The 21,297-nt window shown below is 40.0% G+C and overlaps 1 protein-coding gene across 2 annotated transcripts; it reads right to left on the minus strand.

Annotated features, from left to right (window-relative positions):
* Positions 1 to 850: 850 nt before the first annotated feature.
* Positions 851 to 12,966, minus strand: PLK4 (polo like kinase 4). 2 transcript variants are annotated; one of them, XM_053940669.1, is made up of 16 exons: positions 12,804 to 12,966; positions 12,217 to 12,312; positions 11,665 to 11,760; positions 11,442 to 11,556; positions 9,510 to 10,539; positions 7,881 to 7,981; positions 6,284 to 6,675; positions 5,752 to 5,856; positions 5,272 to 5,374; positions 4,671 to 4,820; positions 4,161 to 4,291; positions 3,684 to 3,775; positions 3,326 to 3,464; positions 2,385 to 2,525; positions 1,406 to 1,512; positions 851 to 1,014 (listed from the first exon to the last, which is right to left on the minus strand). In XM_053940669.1, the coding sequence occupies exons 1-16, from the start codon at positions 12,831 to 12,833 to the stop codon at positions 915 to 917; spliced, it is 2,928 nt and encodes a 975-aa protein (XP_053796644.1). In that variant the 5' UTR covers positions 12,834 to 12,966; the 3' UTR covers positions 851 to 914. The 2 variants fall into 2 exon arrangements, with proteins under 2 accessions (XP_053796644.1, XP_053796643.1); XM_053940668.1 differs by lacking the exon at positions 12,804 to 12,966 and adding an exon at positions 12,460 to 12,698.
* Between the last annotated feature and the right edge of the window lie 8,331 nt (positions 12,967 to 21,297).

Consider the following 21,297-nt stretch of genomic DNA (forward strand, 5'->3'; position numbering starts at 1 on the left):
CTTGACTTGGACATGACAAAGCAACCTAAGTTCAGTCTTTTAAACAGCAGCTGAACAAGGAGAACTGACTTGAATCAGTTCAGCTGAGCTGTGCTTGCACACAGCCAGCACCAGCTCCTCTGAAACTCTTCATCCTCCCCCCTCCAACATGATTTTGGATTCCACTCCATTTAAGATCTTTTCCTGCCTAATAAGGAAGTCATAGAGTATTTAAGTACAGATACAAGCACCGTCAGGAGTGTTAGCACACTTGAAGCCAAATGCTTAGGAGAAAAGGTACTGTTAATGCTACTTCAGTTGCTGTAAGTATTACTCAATGTGCAAAACAAGGTAAAACCATGTGAAGTTATTAACTCTTCTCCTTTAACCACTACTTGACCATGAAACAAATAAATAGATCCAGACAATTACCACTGCATTTATTTTTTTTTTTGTATAACATGGTTGTGCAGGGAAGTTTTAAGCTGCTGCTACAAAAAATAAAAACAGACTTATAAAACATATACATATTTACATATATTACTTGTAAGACATAAAAATATAAGTTATTTACAAATACAAATACTTGAACAGCACAGATGCATTTTCCTTGATTGTTGGCACTGAATGAGCAGTGGAGTAAGAAAAAAAATACAACAAGATTCAGATTATTTCCAAAGACTTAACATGGTCAAGAACTAAGTTCCTCAAAGTTTTGCTTGAGCAAGTTTATCCATCACTTTAATGAAAAGTATGTTTTGTATGATACTTCACACACAATTTGCTACACATAAAGAGAGTAACCCTCCCCTTCCTAACTTTTTATCAGATTTTGGAAGAATCTCTGTGTAAGCTGAGTAAGATCAGTCACTTTACTGGGAAGTCAGTGAGTGAGTTTATTAAGCTCTTGTGCCATGACACGCGGTTTTCTTTAATCAGTGAGGACCAGCTGGATTGGTAAACATTACAAGAATAGAAGACAGACAGTGCAGCTTCTCTTTGATGTATTCTGGCAACTTATCATCTTCTCCATACCTAGAGTGGCAAAGCAGCACAGAAGGATTGAGATGCTTAAATAATCTGTTTTATTTCATTACAATATAGTTATTTCAAAACACTACTGTCCTCAACCTCCCTGTTTTTAATACTACACATGAATGGCGTCTGTACTCTGGAGACCCAAGTAGATGCATTCCCAGCTTGTTTTAGTCATTTTTTATCCAGATAACAAATTAATATTTATTTGTTATCAGCTGGCTATGGGTGCTTCTCTTTATTTAATAAGCTTACATAAGTTAACCAAATGTGCAGCGATGGCAATGCTAAGGTTTAAAATTTACAAACCAAAGTCAGTAGCAGCTATGAAGTTATCTGATGTACAACAGCCTTGTATTGAGTTACCTGGATATGGCAGGAACAGACTCACCTGGTTGTCTGGCCATCTGGAGATGTGTAAGTGATGGAAGAGACACCTGCTTGGGCTACCAGCTGGGATCCATCATTGAACTGAACCCATACTGCTCCACTGGTCAGCTGATGAGAAGTTACATTGTGGTTTGAGCATATAAAAATACAAAATTACAAACCTAGATCTTTCCTAATAATGGAAGCTGAAAGCTTTTCAAAATTGCTGAAGGGACTTACATATTTTGGTCAGTCTTTTAAAGATAAAGATTGCATGGATATTACTTTGGAGGAAGTAGGCTCATGCTGACTTCCTCAGGTTTCAGATGCTTGGCTTTAGTTATCCTTGTCATTGTCAGATAAATAAAGAATTACCTTTAGCTTAACCACTCCTAAAGAAATTTTATGAAGGGCCAAACTCTAAAAAGAGGCCCATTTGTGAGAGTTCACAGCTATACACAATTTAAACTTGATATATATCAAGAGAACTTCTTCTGTTAGGACAGGAAGCTTACTTTATCTGGATAGCCAAGAACAATGTTTTAAACCTAAAGCTTATCCAACAGAAAAGCGGAGGGAAGATGGCTTTGCAAGAAAACAGCTTTTCCTGCTGTAGAGGAAGACATTTCTCTTGTACAGATCTGGTATGTAGCTATTAAAAACTTTGTCATGACACCTTTTCATTGGTGAACAGAGAAGTTAAAACAGTTTCAGTTTTTTACTAGAGTCAAATTTAAATTACAAAGGACATTGAAACTGGCAATAACAGCCACAGGAAAACTGTGGTAACTGAGATAATGAACTATTATTTTGGTTTCTTCTACTTATGAAGTTCACCATGGTTTTTATCTAAGATACTTATTTAAAAATATCTTTCCGCATACAAATTTTCGACTTAAGCTGTAGTGCACAACCAAATGATTCCTCACAAATCAAGTTTAAAGTTAATGACTTATTAGTAGGAAAAAGAATAGACATGCCTCCTTTATTAAATTTCTCACCTGAGAAGCCCAACCAACATTTTTCACAAAAACAGATTTGACAAGTTGGGCTGAATTTGGACTGCATTCCATTTGATGAACAGAGGAGCAGGTCTTTTCAACAGTGTTAGTCAGAAACGTAGGCTTTTCACAGGGCACCACCTAAAACCCAGAGATGCACAGAATTAACTGCCTTGGCATTAATCCTCCCGATGAGCTGTAGTGGTCAGTTGCCACCTGTTCATGTATACAAACAGATTTACCCTCTATGCTTCATTTAACAGCATTACAGTATAAAAGCCCCACAGGGACACAACTTTTTTGTTGTCAGTTCATCTTAGTCAGGTGGAAATGGCCAGATTCTGTACTAGGGACACGAACTACACCACCAAACAGATGCAGATCCTACAAATGTAGATTGATGTATATTCAACAAAGCTCACAATATAAACTCAGTGTGCCAAGACCCCAGTATAATTCAGTCAGCTGAGGAAGTTTTATGAGGAACCAAAGCTTGGTGGGCTTTTAAACAAACCAGATGAAATTGCTCACAAAGCCTTACTGGCTACACATACATTCTCACCCTTTTTTTATATGCACACTAACACTTGATTATTTCAGAACAACAACAAGTGCCAATACCCTTTGTAACACCATTTGTTATACAGCACTGAGGGTACATCAGAGCTCTCAAACTAAAGACTGCGCTGTCTAACACAAGTAAGCAATTTTCAAACTCTGCTCCCAGGAGGCATTTGTGGTAAAGTTTCAGAGTATTCTGATTTTTCAGATGCTCTTAAATCCAGATATCAAAAGTTAGTTGAAATCAAAGCTAACATTTCTAGTCAGTATGCTCACAAATGGCTAATAAAAGCCTATGCCCATACAGATGTAATTCCATTAATTCAAGTAAAACAGCAATATGGGAGACTGCTCTCCACGGTACTTCCTTCTGTACTTACAGGAGCAGAGTTTGGAGTCTGAACTGGAGTAGAACTGGCAGCTTGATTTCTATCCAGTGCCACAACTTCTTTTGAATAGTTCATCTTGTCCAACAGTGGAGGTGCTACATCCTGTGGCGATTCAGTATTACCAGGTTTTCTGGAAAAATAATGGGGAAAAGGTCTGTCCAAAAGGGATTAAAGAAACAAGTGAGGAGACATAACTCTTCCTTCATTTTACCATGGACTGTCCAAAGCACCTGATGGCAGGAGTCTTCTGCAGAACTGTTTTTCAGTTCAAATACATAAGTATTCAATAAATATTCAGTAAGTACATAAATATCCAAATACACCAGTGTTTTGAACTGAAAGATATTACCTTCCAACAATTATTGGAAAAAATGGAGCACTTCCACTCCTTTTCTCTTCTTCCAAAACAGCACATTCCAGTGCAAGGCATATACGATGTCCCTGAAATGAGGAGTTTATTAAAGTTTTAAATTGAGAGTTGCATAACTATTTCATACACATTTAGTGTGGCAAGTAAGCCCACCCAAGGAAATTTCAACGGTACTGAATTTTTCAAGTTGTATAAAGCAGCTTCATCTGTTGTGTTTAATCCTTGCACCAGACAGGCAAACCTGCTTTACACACTAGTAAGAATTTCCCCTCAGTCTTGCTTGTGAGGGATTGTAACCATTATCTCTACTCTGATATTTGCTCTTCCAGAAAACACCATCCTCCCTCCTTAATAGAGTAATGAAAGATATGGAAAGCAACACAAGAAGCATATTTGTGAAAGGAAAGCTGAATTTTCAGGAACTTGCTTGGAAAAGGTCTGTGTAAAACACCTTACCTCATTTGCATGATCCATATAAGCCTGGATTTCCTTCTTCAACCCTGCTTCGCTTTCTCCTTTCAAAGTGAAGGATTTCCCTGACTTTTCAATCACACGAGTTATACCAGCTGTCTTATGGATCTTTGCTCCTGCAAGAAAATGTGAACACTTTCAGTGTGAGCTGTATAAAGTAACAATTAAACCATGGAAGGCTTGGAGCAGGGACATGCCTCTTAGTAAGCAGGTTAACTATCAAAGGTAGATGTAAAGAAAAGCTCATGAATAAAACCAAAGTATAATTCAAAAAACACTTCTGCAACATGTACTTCCTAAAGAAAATATCAGTAAGGAATTAAAGAATCAACTAATCTACAAGTGCTAAAATAAAGGCAGGGTGTCCAAAAAACTGCTTATAGTGCCCTGTTTTCTTCCAAATGGAGTGGTGGTTGTTTAGTGTTAGGTAATATTTTAGTGCAGCCCTAAAATAATGATTTAGCTATTTGAATAACTGCAAAAATGAATACATACCATCATAGAAACAAATTTCAACATCTGCAGGGGGTGAATTTTCCATCAACATGCACTTGGCATATCTTGTATAAAAGGTCACTTTGGGGGTTTTTGTTCTCACCAACTGCACAAACTTAGCTGCATACTGGTATTTTTTCCAGTACTTTTCTAAAAACGAAAATTTAAAAAAATTTAGAATTTAGCAGATTGAACACTGTGCACCAGCTTGAAGAGAAGTAATTTAAATTATGTATTTGATAGCTGAAAGTTGTGAGTAGTATTTAAGTACTTGACAGGCATGTTCAGAGAAACTGACTTATTTCCACCAACAGCTCCTGGTATGAATGAGGAAAAGATTACAAGAGTTTTAATTTTAGTACACTACATTGTAAAGGGGAGACTCCTTAAAGCTTTCATATAAAAGGAATCAAAACCCGTGGGTTACACTTCCTTGTGAAGTTTCAAAACATTTTCCAGTTAAACTGTAGTTTGAATCTAATTCTGAAAGGAGTTTTACTTCACAGTTATCTGAAAAGTAATAGATCAAAGCTATAAAGTCGCAAGATTCACTTAAAATATCACATTAATCGTTGTAATTTTTAAGTAAATTTCAAGTTACCTGGCAAGTTGTCAAAATTATATGTGCAGATGCCTTCAGGAGGAGGAGGAGGTCTGTCATCAAGAAGGAAACCTCTTCCTTCATTTGGATGATAAACTGCAATCTACAAGAAGGGAACAAAAATTGTGTGTAGTTACAACTTACTACAGCACTCTGCACTTTTAACAGGTATGGAAATACCTCACATTTTAATTAATTACTATGATTTACCAGGAAAGCTCTATTCCTCTAAGCAATTATTTAACAGCAGCACACTTTCACCAATACTTCACCTATTCCAAAAGTCAAGTCCAATTTTTATTCTGAAATAATTGCTTTCTCCCTATATGTATATGGCTTTATTATGGAGGGGCAGAGTTTACAGCTGTGCATATATAAACAGTGGATTTCAAAAGGAATAATCACTTAAAAAGAAAAAAACAGCTCTGAATGAACTCCAAGCACTTCATGAAACAGTGAAGAAATCAAAAATATACTCACCACATTTCCATCACAAGATATTCTGAGAACTTCTTTCACAAGTTCCTGTGAGTGGTGTTCTTTCAGAAACTCCATGCATACTTCCCCAGTATCTAGAATGCTCACCTAAAATATATTAAATATGAAGTTAAACAAAAAGACCTTTACTTTCTGCAAAAGGTTGTTTTCTTTTTTTTTCCACAAATGCTTTAATAAATGCACTTGAAATTGATAACTGCTTCTTACAGTTGCTTTTCTTATTAGTGTTATTTTTTTAAAGCAGAGCACTTCAAGATGACTGAAGGGTATCAGCCTGGTTAACTAAGGTTGAGGCTTCTTAAGTGACAAATCAAACACAGACAGGTCTGCTCTATTATGCTTTAATTATTCTCTATAAAAAAGCTAAGATGCATCTTACTACTATGATTTTAAATTAAACTATTCTAGAATGAGTTTCCTAAAAACATGTATTTCTATTTTACCAAATGATTTTTAAGAGACAGTCACCATATTAAGCACTTCCATTGTTCCCATTTTTAGAACTGATACTTACCACTGCATTTTTGGTTTTTTGCCTGATGGGTTTCAGCCTGTGAGCAGTGAGAGGTGACACAACACTTCGCAGTGTAGCTTTCTGGTGTGCTGATGGTTCTTGGCCACAAGTTTGGTTTTGCTCTGGAGTCGACCAAAGGCCACATGTCATTCTGGAGTTCAGCCAAAGGCCAGGCTGAATTTTATCATTTTTGCAGAGAACTCCAGGGATGCATTGCTTTGGGTTTCTCTGGTTTAAAGACTGTGGACAGTCACCAGATGCACCGTGATTCCTTATATCTTTCAAGGTGTTCCATGCATTCCTTGGTGCATCCTGCTGCACATCCAGGTGGTACCGAAAACCCCCCTGTGTGTTACTCTTGCCAGTCAGGTCTGCAGGTGGTCCCAGAGGATCTGAAAGCACCACAAAGGGACGTTGCAGATTCAAAGAGTCATAGCCAGATGGAAAAAATTCTAGTATAGCTTTAAAAGCTTTTCAAGGGATTGTCTTAGAAGGCTTATTTAAGGGAAGAATGGGATTTCTTTAATCCTCAATCCAAATCATCATGATTTTTAGAACCATCAATACCAATGCTAGCAAAATTCCAGTGCTACTTAAAATAAGCTGTTCCTACATTTCAGTTATGATGGCCTTCAGTTTTCATACATCACATAATTTTTAAGAATAATTTATAAACAAAATAGTAAGACTTCAAATAGATTCTTACACAAGAATTAGTTTAATCTGTTGAAAAACAGCTTATTTACCATTCAGTTAACCACTAGTAGCAAATTCCATAAAAGTTCCAGTTTATCTAGTGTTATACCATCTACCAGAGGTTTTAGTACTCAAAATCTGAAATGCATACTCCGAATCCCTTGTTTTCTTTTTAAAATCCTTGTATTTATTTCTTTTAAACACCTGTTTTTATGTTTAACCTTCCTATAACTCCTTTTCTAGTTTTGATATTTAAGCTCTTGATCAACTTTCACCTCACCCACATCACTATTGTGCTCCTTCTGCTGTGTGGCTGAACAGTTGAGAAGGGACCAAAAATTAAATAGGATTATTCAGACCATATGTTCTCTGATTCCAATTCCCTGTAGATAGGAAGGGAAGGAGTCCAGTAATATCAAACCAAAGAAGGCCAGAATGGATTTATGGTTTATTCTTATGATTAAATTACTTTACTTGCAAACAATGTCATATGATGCAGAACAAAGAACACCTTCCCTTCTGTGTCTTTGTCCTTTCCTCCACCTATCCTTCTGCAGCCTTATTATCTTTCTCATTCACTGAGGTCCCATCTTCTCTTATTTAGTTGTAATTGCACAACTAAATTAACAGGGCTTTCAACTCACCTGCAAATATTTTGTCATATATTTACTCTGACATATTTACACAACTGAGTAATTATATCAGGGTCTAAAATTCTGGTTTCCTCTTTGTTTTGGGGTTTTTTTTGCTAAAATAGTACTAGGAAATAATAAGCTTGTTTTAGGAAACTATGTAATCAAATTCAATGTACAAAGAAATAAAAGAAGAATAGAAAATCCCACTGAAACTATTACAAGTCTCTAACTTGACTGCAAAAATACAAAAGTGATGAGTAACACACCATTTGTTTGCATGCTTCCAAGCCACTGCTGCATTGTCTCAGCCTGGGACTTCTGCTCTAACAAACCAACCTGGGGTTTCACTGGGCACAGATAATTTGAGCTACAAAATAAAAGTTACACACATTATCAAGATTGCATCAAAGACACTTGCACAACAAAAGTTAAAATGCTACAGCTGCAGAAACCACAACACTTAGAACATTTAGGAAATGCAGGTGGCATTTTGTAGCTCTAGAACATGCTTCTTTTTCATGGGGTAAAGACTAAGAAAATGAAATAGTTTCCAAATTGAAGGAAAAGTTATGATAATGCTGCCAGCAGTAGCTGTTCTTATATCTAGCTCTTAATTCACAGCCTTGGAGAAGACCCAGTGATGACATGAGACCCTGGATCCCTGTGTATGTCACGCAGCATAAAAAACATGCAGCTGAAAGATGTCAATCCTACCACCCAAAATTATTTGAGTTTGTATAAAATACAATCAAACCCAAAAATTAAAAGGATTTTTTACCAGCTTTTTAGATGATGACATATATATAGCCATAAGTGAACTCAAGATATAATCCATATGTTGAAGGATAAAGAATACACACAAAACCAGTTACTGCAGAGTCACTGATCTGTTGTAATTTCACACTAAGCTCCTGTGAGGTTTTTTATCTCCATAGCCTAAACCTATGTGCACTTCCTTGTAGTGATGATGACTACTTCACCATTGGCAAGGGCTCATGTATCACCAAAACCACCCCAAACCCAAAGAATATAAAGCATCTAATTCAAGTCTTAGGACTTGCATTTAAGATTGCTGTGCAAGCTAACTACAGGTGTAAGAGGCTTTCCTATAATCAATTATATAAAAAAAAAGTTGTAACCATTAAGTTAATCCCCATACTCACATTAATATTGTTTCATGTTTACATTCAGCATGGCTTTGTGAAGTCATGGGGAACAAAAGCAAGCATTACAGTAGCATTTGTATAAATTTTCGATTTATGAAACATTTCTCAAACTAGAAAGAATGCACATGCCCACTGAACTTCGCTTATGTCAAACACCTGAGAACAGTCAAGAAAAAACTTCTTACTCCATTTACTTTTTTTTTCAGGGAAAAGTGCTTGTTTGTCTTTTCCTTGAATTGATTTGCAAAGAGAAAACAGGAAATTATACCAGTTCTTAATGTGGCAAGAAATGCAGGAATTAAGATATGGAAGTCCTTATATTAAATCAGAAAATTATTCTTTTGATACTGTGCTCATGGAAAGTCTATAGAAAGAAGCCAGGATTTTCACAAAGAAGTTACAGATAAATACAGGACTCAATTTCAGACAATTATCTATGATTGGCACTTTCCTTCTGGCACACCATCTTTATAATCTATTGCCTAATCCTTACTAAATTTTTGTTTTATCCTCTCTAAGCATAAGAAAAAATCACCTCAAGAGATCAGCAAGTAAAAATGTTGATAATTGCACTTTGAATGCCTTCTCCCCTCATCAGTCTCTTTTACAAAGAACAATTAGTAAGGCTCTCTACAATTACTGTGGGGAAAGAAATAATCAACTTTCTGAAGTGGAAAGAAGACAATAAAGGAGCTCTAAATTTCATCTGAATAAAAAACTGATTCTTACTGTGGTTGATCTTTTACAGGTGGAGATATCTGCTCTTCAAAAGAGCCAGAAGTACTAGAAGTCTTCTTAAATATTTCTCCTATATCAGTATAGCTGTTGGCAGGTGAAAAGTATTCTGTGTTCTCCCTTGTTCCTATTTTAGGCTTGGAAAGCACTTCCAAAGAGTGACATCGATCCATGATGTTGGATATGCCTTGAGTCTGGCTGTGGGATGTGCCAGACCTGTCTGAGGAGTGGGCTCTTCGGAGGTAGCGGGAATGTGGCCTCTCCTCAGCAGGCTGTGTGGTTCTTCCCCTGCCATTTACTCCACCTTCCTTTCCCTGAATTCCCCACTGTCGGAAAGAACCACTTTCCTCTCCCAATGAATTATTACTGGAATTCTTGTTTGCAGGAAAAAAAGTGATTTTATTTGGGAGTGGCTGTCCAACTAACAGCTTCTTCTTTTCCTTCAAGCTACCACTGGTACTGATGCTGGAAGAGCCCATGAAGGTTGTAGAGATGGTGGCATTTCCACTGTCCATAGAATCTTCTGAGGTTCCCATATCTCTGTTCCGTGCAGAGCTACCCCTGGACATAAAAGGGTGATCCAAGACTGAGGAAAGACTCAAGCGATCTGCGGGGTTTTTGCGCAGTAACCTGTGAATGAGGTCCTGCGCCTCTCTCGACAAGAAGGCTGGCATTTCATAGTCTGCCAGCACCACTTTATTCAGCGTGTTCCTGACTGTGTCCGTGTCAAAAGGTGGCTTGCCAATGAGAAGAGTGTAAAACATACAGCCCAGAGACCACACGTCAGACTCCAGCCCGTGTGGGCTCCTCGTGGCTATCTCCGGAGAAATGTAATTCGGAGTCCCACACATGGTGTAATGCTTCTCATGAGGCATCTTCAGCTGAGTCGCCAACCCAAAATCAGCAATCTTGACATTCATGTTACTGGTGAGTAAGATATTGGAGAGGGTGAGGTCCCGGTGCAATATTCCGTGGGAATGGAGGTACAGCATACCTGTGATAATCTGGTGCAAGAAGTGTCGTGCTGTCAAAACAAAACCAGATGTTGCATCTTATATTTGAAATCATAGCTGTGAAGATAACTCAGCTTCAAGTCTGTTACTTGTCTTGCTTCTATTTTTTCTTACATGGCTGTTTAGGTGTCAGAATAGTGAAACTGGAATTAAGTTTCTGATTTCTACTGTAAGCAAAATGGCACAACTTTGATCTAAGTTCATGAAAACTTATCTAACACAGGAAACAGGACTGGAAGTATTTTCAATTGGCCCAAACTTTCTAAAGTTAGGTTTTTAAGAATTAAAGCTAAACTGCTCATCACTTTTGGAAACAGATACAAGTTAAACTAATGATGCCTTTATAACAATACCCCATTAATCCAGTCCTGTGGCATTGGTCCCAAAAATTCCCTATCTATAGCACTATCATGGAATTAAATTAGAAACTGATAGAGAAGCAGGCAAACTGGAAGAACTGAGCAAGAGGTGAGCAGTGAGGTGAGTCTGGAAGCAGTAAAGGCAGAAGTCGACAATTTTCCTGTTCTTCTTTCCTCTTCCCAGTCTTGACCCAGACATTTCAACAGAATTTTAAATACAAAGGTAAGCTCTACTTTCTCTCTGTCTCTGCCCTCTAAGATCACCATCTTTTTATACTCCAAATAGCACAAACAGAAACAAATATATATAAAAATGCAAGTGAATATATATATACACATATATACATACATACATACATACATACATATATATATATATATATATGCAAGTGGGGACAGTAATAATCAATCTCTAGATTATCACCTACCACAAGATTTTAAGGTATAGAAACTGTGATGGCAAGTTTTAAACACTCTTCCTCTAGAATTCAATATTTATTGAGTGAGCTAAAACCATTAATGCAGAGGGCTCCACAGACCAAAAAAAATCTCACCTTCATCTTCTGAAAAGGGTTTCTTTCTGTTCTTTATGTATCTGCTCATTTCACCATTGTGACATATCTCAAGTATCAAGTACACGTAGTTGCTATCTTCAAAATAGTTATAAAGCTGGAAAAAAAACCAAAGAAAAAATGAAATTCCATTTTGTAGACTATGCAGCAAGTCATAGTACTTGCTGTATGTACATGCCCTCTTTACAAACCTCACAATTCTTACCTCAAGTATAGATGGATGCTTCAGCTGACAATGTATTTTCACCTCATTCTGAACTCTCTGTACCATTCCAACTTTGTGCATGGCTTTTTTGTCTATCTGTAAGTGGATCACAGCATAACTTAGATGTTCAGTGCATGTTTGCCTGACAATTTTTAAGCAAATGCAAGTTTTCACATAGTTTGACTTAATATATTCTTTTAATGAACAAGTGTAATACATAACTGGAGGAACACCACAACTGAAAGCAGTCAAGCGTTAACATTATCAATACTAATACTTACTAATATTTTCTCTGAAATACTTCAGCAGAGAAACCTAAATCTCATTTTGTTACGTAGATAGGCTAAATATAGTCAACACTAAAAAGCATTTCTATTAGTTACTAAGTCTGTTTGGTCGTGGTGCATCTTTCAGGATCGAGTTGCAATCTTAATGTCCGTTATTTACAAACATTCAACCCAAACACCAGTGCCCAACTGCATAACCTCAACCTGTTGCAACTTTGTATTTGGTCTCTAGGGAAACGGATAGTTCCTCGGCCGGCTGCCTTACCATTTTGATGGCCACTTCCAGGCCGGTTTTCAGGGATACTGCTCTGTAGACCCCTGCGAAGGAGCCCTTCCCCAGGAGGTTCCCCACCTTGAAATCCTGCAAGACGAACAAACCAGCCTCGTTAGCCTGGGGCTTTGTCATTCAGGCTCCGCAGCGGCTCTCCCGATGCGGACTCTCCCACCAGCGGTGGGGAGCCCACGCACGCCCGAGATCCGGGCAAACCCCGAAGCGGCCCGGGGGTACCTGGACGGAGCTCTCCGGGGCCCGGCGGCGGGGCCCGGCAGGGCCGCACAGCCACCCCCGCCGCATCCTCCTGCCGGCACCGCAGTGGCGCTGGCGCTGCCCGGGGCGGCGCGGCCGGACCGCCTTCCCGCCGCATCTCCCGCCGCGGCTCCCGGGACGCGGGATACACCCGCCCCAGCTGCCATGGCAGCGGCCGCGGAGCCGCCGCTCTCCGCAAACACGTGGGGACGGGGCGAAGGCGCGGGAGGAATCGCGCTCCCACGAACACCCCCCGGGAGCGGGACGAGCCCGCGCCCGGCCCCTCCGCGCCCCGCGGCCGCGACGGGAGGGGCTGCGCGCCGCACCTCTATCCTCTCGCCGATGCAGGTCGCCATGGCGCCGGCCGTTCTCCCTCGGGTCCCGCTACCGGTCACGCCGAGAGCCTGGGGCGCGGTTGCCCATTAGGGCGCCCTGGGCCGCCCGCCCCGGCACAGCGCCGCTCGCTCCCGGGCCCGGGGGCGGCCGCTCCGCGCCCCCCCCGCCGACATTTTGAAAAGTCGCGCCGTTACCCCCCGGCCCCGCCCCGCCCCGGCTCGAGGCTGCGTCTGACGCAAGCGCGTCACGCAGCGGCGCGCGCGCGCGGCCCTCGCGGCCGGGCCGGGAGGAGGAGCTGCCGCGCGTGCGCGGGGCGGGGCGGGGCGAGCCCGGACAGCCGTTAAGGCGCGTGCGCTGTGAGGGGCGCGTCAGGCCGGGCTGTCCCAGGGTCGCGGAGTTTGGGGCGTTTGTCTGGAGCTCATGTGGCCGTGAACCCCGCTGCCAGGGGCACGGACACACCCCCTAGATCACGTTACCCCACCTGGCTTGGAATTGGAATTGGTTTAGGCTGGGGAAAGGATTTTTATTTTTATTAGTTTCTATTTGTTTATTATTTATTCTATAATAATATTATAGAATAATAATTATATATTCTATAATAATAAGCGTCTTGCTGGCTCCTTTTGTACCAGGGGAGTGCTCCCGAAGTTGTTTTCGGTACGGCAGACATCCAGGATGCAAGGAGGAGGTGGAGTGATTTAGCTCTTCAGCGTCTCCAGTGTTTGCCCGCTTGTGGCTGTAAACTCGAGCAGTTCCCCCACGACCTGCCAAGTTTCACTGTTGAAATAAAATACAGAGGTGACTTGTAATCAAGCTGCACTTGCTCCTTCATGCACTCCTTAATGGGTGTAAAATGGATTGTGGGTAAGTGTTTGTGTCCGTCTCTCAGAGTCCTTACAGATAAACCAGGAGCTGTGTGAGGATTAAATAGACCCAGTTTGTGGAGCTGCGGAACATTAACAGTCATCACTGGCTGGAGTAACTAGGGTGGTAGATTAGTAAAAAAGATACTTTAATTTCAAGGCTAGATTATGTACCTGAAGAGTGATGAAGGTACACCTCCACTGATTGTCCAGCCTGCAACATGCAGTGAAATGATGCTTTCCTCTGTCTCGTTAAAAAGGAGCTCGAATCACTCTTCTGTTGCTGGGTTGCATTTATGACTGCAGGGGTCAGCATCTGCTGCGAGCAGAGCTTGTGAGACGAACCAACGATGTAACAAATCCTTTGCTAACACTTTTTATCAGAGAGCACAAATACCTAATCTTGTTCTCAAGGCTTAAGCATTGAAAGAAATGCTGTCATAAAGTCTTCTTCAAAGAGTTTTAAGAGAGTAAGAGAGTAAAAGGACTATCTTAAAATAGGGCATGCAGGCCTTCCTTCATCTTTATTGCATGACCAAAATGTAAAGATTTAGGACTTAACTTCATCAAGTGGAGAAGTCTGATTGGCAACAAAAGTAAAAAGGAACTGAGTAGGAAGGATTTTAAAAAGCAAAAGGCAGCATAAAGCTACATTTTACAAATCATAATACATCGTTGTTGGTTGCTCTGCAGCTTCACTTGCATCTTGGCCACAAGGTTCATGACACTGGTAGTTTCACTTATTTCCCATAGGTATATTTCTTTCTTATTGCTACTTTTCACAGACACAGGGGAGCTTCCTCAGATGTATCTGGTAGTGCTAGTCTAGACAGCAGAAGATGAATCTTGGAAGCATAATTTGTATGTCCTTAAGTAGATGATGAATTGTGAGCATGTACTGATCCATCAGTCCTGGCTTCTGTTTTACCACTAGGACTTAGAAAAAAAGTTAATATATCAAACATATTTGCATTGATATGTTAACTTTCTATTCTAAATATTCAAATAAATGGTGCCTTGCCTTCCCCAGCATCTGCTCAAGAGATGGCTTTGACAGGACTTGTGTTTCAGTGGCACTGGGGCTGTGGCAGCGCAGCAGGACAAGCACCCAGCAGTCCTCCGAGCCTGCCAGGGTGTGTCAGCAAAGCGAGAGACTCAGTGCAATTGTTGCCAACTCCTCACATCGAGAGCAATTTATTTTTAAAAACTGAACTCTATAGTTATACAGTCACAAAACTTCAGTGGGGTGTTTTCATGCTTAACACCACTGAAATGCATGTTTTGTTTTCCTATTTATCGTGACCGCCCTGTGAAAGAGGACCCCATTCCAGGTGCTGTTATAGATTGTTTTCTTCCATATTCTTCATTCTGGATGGTAATGCTAGAAAACTTAGGGAAGGAGTGATTTACCCAAACCAAAACTGAATCAAATCCAGGTTATGTTTGTGGTGGGTTTGTTGTGTATTTTTTGTTAATTTACTTTATTCAAGGGAAAGTACATGATCATGGAGACTTGGCTGCTTCTGTCTCTTTTTCACTAAATTGAATTATGTGTTTCTACAAAGAATATAAAATTTTATCAAACGAAAATTTGCTTTAATTTTGTGCCCACTCACACAAATGCTCTTGGAGCTCACCTTTCAGCTTTGCTTTCAGAGATGAGAAACACTACTCTTGTAATTTAGAATCACCCATCTGATAAAAACTTGAGTGGTGAAAAGCAAAATTTCTGTCAGTAACAATTCATTTCCAGGCACTTGTTTCAGTCTGGTATTTCAGCAGTTTGATCAGGAATTTTGGAACATATTTGCTGGATGTTTGCTGTTTACAGTGGTCTGCAGTCTTCATACCTTGCTTCTTAAGTTAAATGTAGTAATGTCACAATTGCAATAAGTACATCTTACAGATGAACAGAAGAAGGGGTTTCCACTCACATACTTTATCTTTAAAGGCACCAGGCCAAAATTTGTGAGAACAAAACCTCTGTGTCTTGATTATGCTGAAGCTTGTAGTAAAACGCACTAAAAGTTTTGGCTCTGACTGTGCTCCATTAGGAGCATATGACCTATTCCTTATGGGTATTATCCATGTAAATTTATTTTGTGCTCTAAGTTACAATCTAGCCAAATAATTTAGTGTTCTTCTATGACTCAGAAGATAACATGGGGGAAAAAAAAACCCAAACCAAACAATAAAATGCTTAGTTTTTGGCTAATGCAAGGCACATTCCACCTCAGACTTAATCTGAGCTGAATTCAGCCTGGAAAAATGAGAAGACTGCAGCATCAGTTTATTGCCAATGCATTTTATTAATGTTAAGGCTTTAGTCTACTATTTCTCTCTCTTTCCATCTTGAGCATCACAATATCCAGAGCTGACGCTGGTCTCCACTTTATCCTCAGGTGGAATTTTACCTGTTTGTCTCCTGCTCTGTAAACCTTTTCAGCTGTGTTTCTTTGCCTTTTCTCTTGGCAGCTGAGTGCCATGGTCACTGGAAATGCAGCCCTGCAGATAGGCATTGGGTGAAGTGTGCACTCAGTGTGGTATGGGGTCTGAGGATTCGCTGGTCTGTTGTTTTTATCCTTGCCCAATGCCAGCGTTGTTTCCACCTTCCTAAAAGTTTTTTTTAGGTGTTGGCTGGAGTTTTCCTTGGTCTCCCTTGATGAATATTCAATTGCCAGCAATGGGTGTAGCTGCCACTATTGACAGCTAGTCTTACTCGCAAAGGTGGACTGCTCACTTAGGCACCATTCCTTTGTTAATGGTGTTTCCGAGCCATATCGAACTATGCAACAGTTGTGAGAGTAATTACTGTCTTATATTTTAATCCTTTTTCTAATTAACATTTGTTCTTATATATGTTTTCTGAACTCAGGGATTAGCACTTACCTGTACGTTGTGCTTACTGTGAGCATGTGAAGTTTTGTCTGTATTCCACAGAATGCAAAAAGACCTCTGAATAAAAAACAACTGGATTTTGAATGGCACTTTATTGCCTCCATGCAGGAAGATAGAGTAAGAAACAGTTTTTATATTAAATAAATGGAGCATTCATATCGCAACAGTCTTCTAGAGTTAAAAAGCCCACATCTTATTGAGTACAGATCTTCTTTTAAGACATCCTGGGTAAAAAGATTGAGTTAATCTGCCTTGGTAGGACTCTTTATTCATTCTTTTGTCTGAAAAGAATGAATGGATTTACTCTGTCTTTCTGCTTCACACAAGCAGCAAAGGAAGAATCATACGTACCTGTCACATGCAGCACAGTATGAGGTGTACTGTGAATATATAGGATTATTCACTCAGCCATCAGGCATTACCTTGTGTCACATGAAGCATAGAAGCTTTGTTGTGGCAATGAATAAGCTGAAGTGACCATTGCTGTATTCCTGGGATCCCAGACAACCTGTGACATTCATGTTGCTGCTGGGCCATAACCTCATCTTCTAAAATAAGAGGAGCTTAGGAAAAGAGAGTAAGATTTCTGTCAGTTTTAGCAATAGAACCAATCGCTAACTAAATGAATGTGGTTATTTCCCTTGGCTGAAAATAAATTTGAAGTGCCTGCTTAGACCATGCAACTCCTCTGAAGCAATCATAAGACAGCACTTCCCAAGGACAGAAACTGTAGTGGCCTTCTTTCAGCTCTAAGCATAAGCAGCTGTAGTTCCACTGAAATTAGAGAAGTTGTATAGCTTTGTACAAAGGTCCAATTTGATTCCTAGGCAGGGATTTACATTTTTCAAAAGCGGGGATGTTATATTTCTTCTGTGACATTTGCAGCTCAGTAGTGAATAGCCTTGCTCATATTGAATAGGAGGTAAAATCAGAATAATGGGATTTTTTCCCCCAGTGAAATTCACTGGAGTTTTTTGTTGGTGCTTTTTTTGGGTGGTGGTGTTTTTTTGGTTTTTTTTTTTTTTAATGCTCCGTTCTCAGACATATTTTGAGTTAATTGCTTCACATCTGTGTCACTTCCATTACAACCACAGGTGCCTGGCTTTACTGGAGCCTGAGGCTGGGCCTGTGTTTGAGGATTAAGTAGCCTGTGCTGAGCTTTGTGCTGCTGTGACTGCACCAGGACTCAAACAAGGCAGTTGCAAACTGCCAGGGGTATATTTGCAATGTGCCTGAAGTTTGGAGATACGTGAAGCAGTGTGTTCAAAGCTTAGCTTTGAAACTCCTTTCTTAACCAAAAGCCTATGCTCAGCTTTAATTATTGAGCTCTTAGTTCTTCTCCCTGATATTCTCTCCTGCCAGGGAGACCGGACTGGTTTCCTTGAGAACTTTTCATGGCATATTTATTGCTTAAGTCTGACTAACAGTAGCATAGCTACAGTGCAGTATAGTCTCTCTTTTCACTTTCAGTAGCCCAGGTTTTGGTTGTTTATTTTAAACTTTCTCCACTTCAGATTCCTCATGTGGCTGCTCAAGAGAATGACATTTCTCTCTTCAGCATGCTTAGAAGAAACGTGAATTCAGATGGCAGAATCTTTATGTTGACACAGGCTGGGAGCTGAACGAGTATCTTGAGACCTGGATCATTTTTAATGCTTTGCCTCACACAGGAAAGGGCTGCAGCTCTCATCTGTCTGTATGATGGCAAATTCTCCAGAGGGAACATGTTTCATACAGAAAAAAATAACTAAGAACGTCTTCATCTTGGAACTGACTGTGCCACTGCTCTGCTGATCAAGAAAAAAAAGATGTGGAAAATATTGTTTCCTCACCTTCTCTACTTCTTTGGTAGTGAAACTCAATTTATTTCAGAGAAGGATTTTTTTATTTAAATCTATAAGAAACAAGTCAAACTTGTTAGCCATGTGATTTAGTTTACTCATCTGTAAAACTGACAACATGTTTCATCTTCGGCTGAAGGAAAGTCATTGGTAATATAAGTGAAGAAAAAATTGTTTGTTGAAAGAATGATTGTTTCTGAGAAGCTGGCTATTAAATATAATCTGTTTTGAGTAAAATCCTTGGCGTGGCAGAAGGCTTTATTGCACTGACTAACACATTTTTATGGACATTCCAACTTTGAACCTGCCTATGAAGTTACTGGCCCTGCAGCAGTGGCCTTAAGCCTATGCTACAGGAATTTTGTGTTGTTGTATTAGTGCTGTCAAAGACAGGTGGGTATTTTGTTTTTATTGGTTGTGTTGGACTATAATGGCAGCTTTTGGTAGCCCAGTGGTACTTTACCATTTATGCCAGCATAAGCTTTTCCCCCCTCAGATCTTTTGTCCATCTTAGTGAGTTAGAGAATTTATAACTGTGTGGTATATTTGAGCCTGTCTCTGTGGATACCAAGGGTGAGCTTAGTCAGTGATTTAGCACTAGAGCCAGGCTGACATCATGCCTGTGTTATGGAAACAATGAGGTCGTTGGAATGATTTGCTAATTTGGCTGCTGCCTCTGTTGTAGGTGTCTGTATTTGTTGCTGTATGGAACACAGTCCCAGATTTTGCCCTGTTCCTGAGCAGGACATGAACCACTTTGCAGGTTTTTCCAGATGCCTTTTCTGTGATTCTTTTGATTGTACTGCGCTTGAGAGCACTAAGTGATAGCTTCTAATAGAGAAAATTTTTGCAAGTCAAAATAAATTTTATGAAAAAGGGTGGTCTCAGTATTTGACCTGTTTATTAAGAATTATCATTAAATCCATCACACAGTCTGCACATTTTCCATCTCCACTCTCTATGCTAAAATCACCATATAAGAACATTTGTCCTGCATTGATATTGTAGACAATGCGTTAGAGGTAGATGATGGAGTAGGTGGGGAATACTTATTGCAACAGGAGCATTTGAAAGACGTGAAAAGAGTAAGTAAAATGGGAAAGGTTATTTTTGGTTGAGAAAGGAAATGTCTTGGGCCTCATCTTCCTATAGTATTGTCAAGACAAATGTTTCCTGTTTTGTTTTGTCATTTTATTTTCTAGTAGTTCTGCTGATTGCTGCCATGCTCCACAGGAAGAACTCAAAGGTCTGGCTAGGATTTTTTTGCTGGTGTGTTGCCTTCCTGGTGGTGTTGGCTCCTTTTCTGGGAATGTAGCATATTTTTTCTCTGCAGTAGATATTTTGTGACTTGAATGAATCACTTAATTTCACTGTCCTTCAGAGGCATAATTAGTAACCCACATTTACTTTTGTCTGTTCAGTGCTTATAAAATGCTCAGTTTTATTCCTGGAGTGTTCTCTCATGTAAGGAGAAGGCTATTTTCTGAAGAAATTTGCAAGTAAAGTGCTCTTGACCAGTAGTTTTTAAACGTTGTGTTTGCTGTGGAATGTGTCATTTTCTTCTTGGTAATTGTAAATGCTTCAGCATCACTGAAAATCTAAGTAACCTTATAAAAGGAAAAACACACTGATATTTGTAGGGAGAATGAAGAATGTAGGACAGAGTTAAGCTGAGAAAGAAAGTAAAGGATAATATTTAGTTGCAGCCATGATAATGATCACGGGGACACACTTGTTTCAGAAGCTCTGTGACAAACACAGTCCCTGTGAATAAATTGTTTTTATTCTGCAAGCAGCTCATTTCTCCCTGAAACTGCGCCCAGCCAGCCCCTTGAGGCAGTGTTAGGATATTACAGTTCAGAGAAGCTGGTTTTCAGGCAAATTTGAAATCTGGGGCCTCACAATGCATTTCAGTATTTGGATGGAAATATTATTAGCCTTACATCCTGACTGTTTTTAATTCCTTCAGAGTTTTAGCTCACTACCTTCAGCTGACAGGACCAGAGGGAATGGCTTGAAGCTGTGTCAGGGGAAGGTTAGGTTGGATAATAGGAAAAGGTTCTTCACCCAGAGAGTGTCTGGACACTGAATAAGCTCCCTATGGAAGCGGCCACACCACAAAGCCTGACAGAGTTCAAGTGTTGGACAATGCTCTAGGGTAGATGGTGGGAATGCTGGGGTGTCCTGTTCAGGACCAGGAGTTGCACTTGGATGATCCTTGTGGGTCCCTTTCAACTCAGGATATTTTGTGATTCTTTTCAACATTCACCTTATTTTGCTAGAACAATGGGATACTTCTCCTGGTGGTGAACATCCTTGCACAGCTGGTAAAAACTGGAGTGTGGAGTGTGAGTGTGATTGAGTGGTCTGAGATGCTGAGACAGCAGAGTAGGTTAAGGGCAGTATTTTGCCCTGTACTGATAAGGGGAAGTTGATTTCTAGTGTACATTTTTACACTTGCATGATATATGTACATGTATGTACATGTAAATATATACAGTTTTTTCAACAGGAAGGACCTTTCCCCACCCCAAAATTCCAAACCTTGCCTGTGAAATTAATATAGCTGAAATATTTTATTATTTTTTGAGATCTAAGAATGCAAAGCCTGGATGAAATGCAGACTTTGAGGAGATTTTAAAGTGTACCAAGGAAGATGAATATAAAAATGTTGAATCATGTTGTTTTGGTGCTTTTGTGTTGGCTATGCAGTCATTGCATCCTGGTGGAGGACACAGGGATTCCTGTTACACGGCTAGCACATAGAAAAACACCTGGAGGAATGCCACAGGTTGCTGCTCTGCATCTGCTCAGAGAATCAACTGTGCCCAAAGCCATCAATTTCCTCCAGCAGTTCAAGGCACAGGAAAACTGACTGGAAC

This window comes from Vidua chalybeata, chromosome 4 (assembly GCF_026979565.1).
Source record: "Vidua chalybeata isolate OUT-0048 chromosome 4, bVidCha1 merged haplotype, whole genome shotgun sequence".
In the NCBI taxonomy this organism is placed as follows: Eukaryota; Metazoa; Chordata; class Aves; order Passeriformes; family Viduidae; genus Vidua; species Vidua chalybeata.

Coding starts and splice junctions, on each gene's coding strand:
- PLK4 (XM_053940668.1), bottom strand. CDS start 12,525: ATGCGGCGGGGGTGGCTGTGCGGCCCTGCCGGGCCCCGCCGCCGGGCC. Junction 12,313..12,459: donor CCCCGGAGAGCTCCGTCCAG/GTACCCCCGGGC, acceptor TTCGTCTTGCAG/GATTTCAAGGTGGGGAACCT. Junction 7,982..9,509: donor CCTGTAAAAGATCAACCACA/GTAAGAATCAGT, acceptor TTTATTTTGTAG/CTCAAATTATCTGTGCCCAG.